The sequence below is a fragment of the Diaphorina citri genome, unplaced genomic scaffold (genome assembly GCF_000475195.1).
Source record: "Diaphorina citri unplaced genomic scaffold, Diaci psyllid genome assembly version 1.1 scaffold4222, whole genome shotgun sequence".
NCBI lineage: Eukaryota > Metazoa > Arthropoda > Insecta > Hemiptera > Psyllidae > Diaphorina > Diaphorina citri.
Window position 1 is genome coordinate 8,757 of NW_007381621.1, and position 8,711 is coordinate 17,467.

Here is an 8,711-nt window from a genome sequence, read left to right on the forward strand (position 1 = left end):
AGAATATTGGAGTAAATGAGCATTGGAGAGCAAGAATATTGGAGTAAGTGAGCCTTGGAGAGCGAGAATATTGGAGTAAATGAGCCTTGGAAAGCAAGAATATTGGAGTAAGTGAGCCTTTGAGAGCAAGAATATTGGAGTAAATGAGCCTTGGAGAGCAAGAATATTGGAGTAAGTGAGCATTGGAGAGCGAGTATATTGGAGTAAATGAGCATTGGAGAGCAAGAATATTGGAGTAAGTGAGCCTTGGAAAGCAAGAATATTGGAGTAAATGAGCATTGGAGAGCAAGAATATTGGAGTAAGTGAGCCTTGGAAAGCAAGAATATTGGAGTAAATGAGCATTGGAGAGCAAGAATATTGGAGTAAGTGAGCCTTGGAAAGCAAGAATATTGGAGTAAATGAGCATTGGAGAGCAAGAATATTGGAGTAAGTGAGCATTGGAGAGCAAGAATATTGGAGTGAATGAGCATTGGAGAGCAAGAATATTGGAGTAAGTGAGCCTTGGAGAGCGAGAATATTGGAGTAAATGAGCCTTGGAAAGCAAGAATATTGGAGTAAGTGAGCCTTTGAGAGCAAGAATATTGGAGTAAATGAGCCTTGGAGAGCAAGAATATTGGAGTAAGTGAGCATTGGAGAGCGAGTATATTGGAGTAAATGAGCATTGGAGAGCAAGAATATTGGAGTGAATGAGCATTGGAGAGCAAGAATATTGGAGTAAGTGAGCATTGGAAGATATCCATTAAAGAAGTGGTGAAATAAAAACTGTTGAGCTAGATAGGTAAATAGAATACATGTCCAACTCTGACAGTCTAAAATTAAATAACCATTAAAGAAGAGTGGTGAAATAAAAACTGTTGAGCTAGATAGGTAAATAGAATACATGTCCAACTCTGACAGTCTAATTAAATAAAGACTATACTATACTATCCTGAATTATTGCAAATTTTACAATGTAATATACTCGTAAGAAAATAAATCAAGAAGCAAATGTAAGACATTGTAAAGTAGGTATAGGTAGTTATGTCAGGTTTATTATCTCATCTCTACTTCAGACACTTCTTTGTAGTTTACAAAGCAATAGCTGTTTCTAAACAAAGATGTATAGATACTTACTGTAACAAACCACCATGTGTCAAGAAGCAAATGTAAGACATTGTAAAGTAGGTATAGGTAGTTATGTCAGGTTTATTATCTCATCTTTACTTCAGACACTTCTTTGTAGTTTACAAAGCAATAGCTGTTTCTAAACAAAGATGTATAGATACTTACTGTAACAAACCACCATGTGTTTGGTTTGAAGATAATTTTGGATAGGAATGACATCTCACTCACAGGGGCTATCACATGTAAATGTAGATGTCCTATTGAGTAGAATGGAGGCCAGTGGAAACCGTACCTGTGGAAGATAACCATTAGGCAAAGGTAAGTAATTGCTGAAAGATCTTCTAACCACTGAACTCTGAGAGCTTTATTATTTTAAGAGAAATTTTCCAATTTAGCTGGGCTTGATTCCACACTTTCCTGTTTACCAACTTGAACACTATACCACTGAGACCATCTTGACTGTTTTAGATTTATAAATTGTACACTGTCAGAAAACATTCCAATTCAGGTAGAGATATACCATTAGGGCTTTTACCTTACATCATCCAATTCAATTCCTTGTTCTTGCATTAGCTTTTTACCGGTGTCTACCATTTTTTGAACTGAAAAAAATAAACAAAGCAGGAAAATTCATGATGATGTGATACGGTGGTGATAATATATTGGGGACTACCTCTGGGACTCAACCCTTCATTGATGACATCACTTGTATCTGTCAGATGTGATACGGTGGTGATAATATATAGGGGACTACCTCTGGGACTCAACCCTTCATTGATGACATCACTTGTATCTGTCAGACTCCACAGAATAAATTTTAGTAATAAAAAACAGCAAATGAAATTAATTTGAGCCCTCAAAAAAAAAGGAAAAAAAAAACTTACCTAAAGCTTTATGCTCTGACGTAAGAACTTTAGCATTAAGGACATGTTGTTTAGAAATGACTAATGTATGATGTTTTGCTGCCGGCTTGATATCAGGAAATGCCACCACATCATTGTCCTAGGGACAAAAGATAACAGATAAATACTTGGGGTTAGACTGAGGGGGTAAAGGTTTTATTTAAGTATGTATGTATTTGTAAACTCTACCTTTGAAACACATAAGACCTTTTTTAGGCCAGCTAGACCTGACAACAGGTACACCTGATCAGCTCTACCTGATAGTGTATGTGCTCATCAGGTAGACCTGACAGACAGACAGACCTTTTCAGAAGTACCTGTCAGGTCTACCTGATATTATGTAGTATGTGCTCATCAGGTGTTAGGTATACCTATCAGGTCTACCTAATAGTGAGTGGCTAGACTGTGAAAGTAAAGAGACATTTCAGTCTCATAAGGAAAAAAATCCATACCTTAGGTTCTATGCCAAAGGTTGACATGAAAACCTGTAAAATATCTGGGTCTACCTAATAGTGAGTGGCTAGACTGTGAGAGTAAAGAGACATTTCAGTCTCATAAGGAAAAAAATCCATACCTTAGGTTCTATGCCAAAGGTTGACATGAAAACCTGTAAAATATCTCACTCACTATCAGGTAGACCTGACAACAGGTACACCTGATCAGCTCTACCTGATAGTGTATGTACTCATCAGGTATCAGGTAGACCTGACAGACAGACCTTTTCAGAAGTACCTGTCAGGTCTACCTGATATGCTTATCAGGTGTCAGGTATACCTATCAGGTCTACCTGATAGTGAGTGGCTAGACTGTGAGAGTAGACATTTCAGTCTCATAAGGAAAAAAATCCATACCTTTGGTTCTATGCCAAAGGTTGACATGAAAACCTGTAAAATATCTCTTACCTGATATAGAATGTTTGTGTTTGTCTTCTCACCGCCAGAAGCTGCTATTTTACAGAAAATGCAACTTGCTAAAGCAGCTGCATTCCCATCAGCAGTATCTTCCACCTTAGAAGATATAGCAGGACTTGAAGATGCCATTAGTTTCAGACAAAATGGTACAAATAAGTAACTATCTGGATAGGAGAGAGTGATGTAAAAGAGTAAAAGTGATGTACTCATGCAATACCCCTTGAACACGGATGTAAATGTAATGACAAGTTTTTCTTTTAAGACTGGACTCTGTAAGTCTGGTCTGCACTCTAAAGAACAATCTCAATAGGCAGAACAAGAACAGGCGAAGTGGCGAACAAGGATTACAAGGAATCTCTGGAATTTCGAAAAATAGCAAATAAATTCGCTACGCCACTATAACGGTAAGGTGACAAGTTATTTTTGAATTTTACCGCAGTTTCGTAATCTAGCATTGAGCCGACTCTACCTCTATTTTGTTGCATTGTGGGGTCGACTCGAACCACTCATCAGGTGACCGAGTTTTTTGACAGAATTTCATTTTTTAAACGAAAACGAATTTTTATGAAGTTCAAAGAGCCATTTCGATGTATTAGTTGTAGTTAGTACACAGATAGACCACTCTGTAATTTTTTCATAGTATAAACTCAGAATAATAGGGTACCTATAAAATCTTTTTAAATCGTCAAGCTATTTTTTCACCTCGCTTCGATCGGTGAAAAAAATCATTTTGGTTGACTTGGCAACACTGTACGTTTCCGGAGGTTTTTTTTTCTCGCTGGCGGGAGGTTTTTGGTTTTTTTATTTTTTGGTAATGGACGCAAGGCTGTGAATCAAGTTTTGGTTTGGATTTTCCTTTTTCCTAGTTTAACTTTTATTGCACGGTTTTAACTTTTGATCTTCTGAACTCAATTCATAAGAAGATAACCACGTAACCATCTCCGTAAAGCAAGAACCTCCAGTCTGAACCTTTCAATTTGTCATCACGTAATTGCCGATCACAAGGAAAACACCTGAACTGATCCAAGTATGTTGATGATCACCAGTGCACTTTCCAAGACATTGGCATCAAGATCTTTACAAATTACAGCGAGAAACATTCACACAACTGCCTCCACATTGCTGAAACAAAGTAAGTATTGACTTTTTACCAATCTTTTGTCGTCTATTGATTGGTAAGAGCTTTGAGTACCTATGTGGGTATTAGCAAAGGGATAGATGGACCATTACTATAACAGACTGTCACCTTGTATTCCAATGCCAAATTACCAAAATGATTGAAATGGAGGCTATTCAGTTCTACTTTGTTACACTGTGACCAGAGGCTCATTCATTGGATTCTTGTCACTTGTTCTGGTCTAGCAAGACAACTATTGATCTTCTTGTTATAATGTATGTGTTCAGCCTTGGAATGGTGAGGTTATAAAACAGAGATCCTTCTGTGTGGGTCAGTTATTCAGTTTTGTGTCTCTTTTACTCTTACTTGAGTATTATTATGTTGGTTTTTTTGAAGTTGTTCCTTAAGGGCACAAAAGTTATTTGTGCCTAGGGGTGCTGATAATGTATATCCGGCCCTGCCATTCTAATGTGTTGAGTGTACCTAATCTTTTCTTTTTGCCAGTATGTAAGCCTTACCTTGTCATGTCCCTACAGTGTTTTTTGGACAGCAAATTTTGTCCTTTTGCATGTGAGACTACTTACTTTTTATTTTGGGTTTCAAATAAGTAAACTGAACACATAGTATTTTTAGTTCTTACCTATGATGTTGAGAGCTTTAGAAAATTCTGAATGCCTTGTCATCAATATTTTCACTGTATTAGTAGGTTTATTTCCCATGTAGGTTTGATGTAAATTATTGTACTTTGATGTAAAATTATATTTACATACTTATTTTTTTCACATTACAATATTTCAGGTGAGAATATAAAAATACATGATGAAATTAAATCAATGTCAACTATTCTGTAAAAAGAATAAATAAATAAAGAAGAGAGAAATGGATGTACTTTATAATGTAATTATTCTTGATAAAAATAGTACCATTAAAACTTTGGTTGACAAATTGCAAGTTGAATTAGAGATAGATTTGAATTCTTTCAAAACAAAGTTTGAAGGTACTGAACTAGCAGAGACCCAGAAGCTTAGTACATTACTGCCTTATCAGAACAAAGACATTTTCTTTGTCATTTGTAAAGTTGATGTTCCAGAAAAGCTAACAGAACTTCAAAGTGATGTTGAGGTTCAGGCTTTTGTGTACGAAGAAGAAAACAAACCAAAAACTTTCTGGACTCTAAACCTTCAATTTTATGCTGCTCAAGAAGTTGCCAAATTTCCTCATAATTGTGTTTTGTGGTCCAGAATTCAAGTGGATTATTGGTTTCTGTGGGCAGTTAGACATTTCAAATTAAGTCAAAAAGATTCTATGAAAATTTGGGACTTTGATGGAAAAGAATTGTGCTCCACAGACCCAAATGTTTTTGAAAGTGAAACCTTCAGAGCTCACATCAAGATATTGTGTCAATTCAATTTAGTTTGTTCTCCAATACAATGTCTGGAAAGTGATGTAAAGCAGTACACTAAAGCTGTATCAGCTTTTAGTGCAATGAAGACTGTTTGTAGTCAGCCAGTATCTCTGTGGGAATTTTTATTGAAACTTTTGATAGATAAAACTTACAAGGATGTCATTGTGTGGTGTGATGACAAAGGGAAGTTTAAAGTGTTAAATATAGATAAAGTTGCAGAATTATGGGGATTATTGAACCAGAATGTTCACTGTAGCTATGATAGTATTCACCATGTTATTGTCAAAGGCTTATACAAAGAGTATTTTATTCATGTTAAAGGAGAAAAATATGTATACCAGTACATTATTGATATTAATGACATTTTAGGCATTCCTCCATTGCAAATAAATCAATTAAGGCAAAATATGTGACTAAAAATGTAGGATAGTTCCTAAAATCATTCCTAATTTAAACAACTTGTTAATTGATAATTCTTCTTTTATTGTTTCAATTGTTACCTTTTACTTTTTGTTATGTGTTCAAGAAGTAGTGCATTTACTGTAACATGTAAGTTAGACTAAGTAGTATTATGGTGATGGGTACAAGTAGCAATGACCTTGTACTATTATTACTCTTCTTCTTAGATTTGTTTGTAATTCCCAGTGTTTGGTTTGATTCCAGATTAATGCCCTCCCTTCATCACCATGATACATTAGTCTAACTTATATCTCAGTCTCATGTACTTTGGCACCATGTTGAAAGATAAAGGAACTCAAACATTTGAGGACAAATGGCCATCAATGCGTCCCATTGTACTCAAGCTATTGCAACAGGAACCAGTCTCTCAGAACGAATGGCAGAATCTGTTCTATGCAGTCCATGTTGTGTGCCTGTGGGACGAGAAAGGTCCTTCCAAAATTGTGGATGCACTCAAGGAAGATATAATGAATTTCATTAGACATGCCCAGCAAAGAGTGCTAGCCCATGAAGAAGATCAGGCTTTACTCAAAGCTTACATTCAAGAGTGGAGCAAGTTCCTAGCACAATGCAGCTACTTGCCTACACCATTCAGACAGTTGGAAACTTCCCTAGTAAACAAGAGTGTCTCTACAAGCCTCACAAACAATAATAACAAGCAAAAGATAAGTGCTGAGGAGTCCACAGTACGGGTGCTTATGTTAGATAGTTGGAACCAAAGCATTTTCAATGATATCAAACAAAGGTTGCAGGATTCTGCTATGAAGCTTGTTCAGTCAGAACGAAATGGAGAGGCATTTGATTCACAGCTTGTGATTGGTGTGCGAGAGTCTTATGTAAATTTGTGTTCAAACCCTGAAGACAAACTTCAAATTTACCGAGAACATTTTGAAAAAGCTTACATTGCTGCAACAGAATCTTTCTATACTGTAAAGGCTGCTGAGTTTCTTCAGAACAATGGAGTAGAAAGCTACATGAAATATGCAGATGCTAAGCTTCATGAGGAAGAGCTTCGTGCGTGTAAATATTTGGAATCTAGTAGTTCTGTACAACTACTCACTGACTGTTGTGTGACGGTACTTGTTAGCTCATTTAAGAATACTATCCTTGCAGAATGTCCCAAGATGATTAAAATGAACGAAACACTCAAGCTAGAGCTTATGATGAAGTTACTGGACCGAATTAAAGATGGCATCACTCCGATGTTACAAGACTTGGAAGCACATATTGTGAATGCAGGTCTAGCAGACATGATTGCCTCTGCTGATATCATTACTCAGGATTCCGAGAAATATGTTGAGAGATTACTAGAATTGTTCAATCAATTCAGTAAACTAGTCAAAGATGCTTTCAAAGATGATCCAAGATTTTTGACAGCTCGAGACAAAGCTTACAAAAATGTAGTGAATGATACAACTGTGTTCAAACTAGAACTTCCAACGAAGCAATGTACTGGGATCAAAACATTGCCGGAGTCCAAGTGTCCTGAGCTCCTTGCTAACTATTGTGATATGTTGCTAAGAAAAACTCCTCTGAGTAAACGACTCACGGCAGATGAGATAGAGTCCAAACTGAGGAATGTATTGCTGGTACTCAAGTATGTGCAGAATAAAGATGTGTTCATGAGATTTCACAAAGCACATCTAACCAGACGTCTCATCCTGGACACTTCTGCAGACTCGGAGAAAGAAGAGAACATGGTAGAGTGGTTGAGAGACGTAGGTATGCCTGCTGACTATGTGAACAAACTAGCACGTATGTTCCAAGATATAAAGGTCAGTCAAGATCTCAACTACCAGTTTAAACAATCCTACCGTGGAAGTAAAGGTAGTATAGGAGATTCGATCAACATTAAAATTTTGAATGCAGGTGCCTGGGCCAGAGGGAGTGAGAGGGTGACTGTCTCGTTACCTCTGGAATTGGAGGACTATATTCCAGAAGTAGAAGACTTTTATAAGAAAAAGCATAGTGGTAGGAAGTTACAGTGGTATCACCACATGTCTAATGGAACTATCACGTTCTCTAATGAAGTGGGCAAGTATGATCTAGATGTGACTACGTTCCAAATGGCAGTTCTGTTCGCGTGGAATGAAAGACCCCTGGATAGACTTTCGTTTGAGAATCTATTGCTAGCTACCGAGTTACCTGATCCTGAGCTACGTAGAACATTATGGAGTCTAGTGGCGTTTCCTAAAATCAAACGGCAAATACTTCTCTACTCGGAAGAAGTTCAATCTCCCAAAGATTTCACGGAACATACATCATTCTGGATAAACCAAGAATTTGCCTTGGTAAAGATGGGCAAAATCTTGAAACGAGGCAAGATCAACTTGATAGGAAGATTACAGTTATCTACAGAGAAAAGTAAGGAAGAGGATAACGAGAGTATTGTACAACTGAGAATCCTACGTGTTCAAGAAGCTATCATAAAGATCTTGAAAATGAGGAAACGTATTTCCAACGCACAGCTACAAACCGAACTAGTGGATATCTTGAAGAATATGTTCTTACCCAGCAAGAAAATGATCAAGGAACAAATCGAATGGTTGATAGAACAGAAATATATGAGGCGAGATGATGATGATATCAATGTCTTTGTGTATTTAGCCTAATGTAATTTGTTATCCCTTAACTAAAACTAGAAACACGAAATAAGTACCTCCTACCATTATGATGAAAAGTAAGGGACAATCTAAAATAACAATGTCTAATAATTATTATACCTACTCGTACTTTCTTCTTTTGCTTTGCCATGTTCCCGTTCAAACGGGGTCGGCATTTTTCGTCAGCCTTTTCCAATCAGCCCGGTCGT

General features: G+C 36.9%; 3 protein-coding genes across 3 annotated transcripts; 2 read left to right on the top strand and 1 right to left on the bottom strand.

Annotated features, from left to right (window-relative positions):
- Positions 1-1,189: 1,189 nt before the first annotated feature.
- LOC103520880 (histidine triad nucleotide-binding protein 3-like) lies at positions 1,190-3,332 on the bottom strand. The gene is made up of 4 exons (XM_008485977.3): positions 2,910-3,332; positions 1,990-2,107; positions 1,641-1,707; positions 1,190-1,397 (listed from the first exon to the last, which is right to left on the bottom strand). Exons 1-4 carry the CDS (start codon positions 3,126-3,128, stop codon positions 1,190-1,192), a joined length of 612 nt encoding a protein of 203 aa, XP_008484199.1. The 5' UTR covers positions 3,129-3,332.
- A 360-nt stretch (positions 3,333-3,692) lies between these two features.
- Positions 3,693-8,706, top strand: LOC103520879 (cullin-5). Its single transcript, XM_008485976.3, has 2 exons — positions 3,693-4,050; positions 6,104-8,706. The coding sequence occupies exon 2, from the start codon at positions 6,160-6,162 to the stop codon at positions 8,509-8,511; it is 2,352 nt and encodes a 783-aa protein (XP_008484198.1). The 5' UTR covers positions 3,693-4,050; positions 6,104-6,159; the 3' UTR covers positions 8,512-8,706.
- On the top strand, positions 3,948-6,108 carry LOC103520881 (DNA-binding protein Ets97D-like). The gene is made up of 3 exons (XM_008485978.1): positions 3,948-4,050; positions 4,988-5,728; positions 6,104-6,108. Exons 1-3 carry the CDS (start codon positions 3,948-3,950, stop codon positions 6,106-6,108), a joined length of 849 nt encoding a protein of 282 aa, XP_008484200.1.
- Positions 8,707-8,711: the final 5 nt, after the last annotated feature.

Excerpts from the sequence above, each read along its gene's own strand:
- LOC103520881 (XM_008485978.1), top strand. The coding sequence starts at position 3,948 with ATGTTGATGATCACCAGTGCACTTTCCAAGACATTGGCATCAAGATCT. Across the intron at positions 4,051-4,987 it reads CTCCACATTGCTGAAACAAA|TTGAATTAGAGATAGATTTG; the intron begins GTAAGTATTGAC and ends ACAAATTGCAAG.
- LOC103520880 (XM_008485977.3), bottom strand. The coding sequence starts at position 3,128 with ATGAGTACATCACTTTTACTCTTTTACATCACTCTCTCCTATCCAGAT. Across the intron at positions 1,708-1,989 it reads GTCAGAGCATAAAGCTTTAG|TTCAAAAAATGGTAGACACC; the intron begins GTAAGTTTTTTT and ends TATTTTTTTCAG. Across the intron at positions 1,398-1,640 it reads ATTGAATTGGATGATGTAAG|GTACGGTTTCCACTGGCCTC; the intron begins GTAAAAGCCCTA and ends TATCTTCCACAG.
- LOC103520879 (XM_008485976.3), top strand. The coding sequence starts at position 6,160 with ATGTACTTTGGCACCATGTTGAAAGATAAAGGAACTCAAACATTTGAG.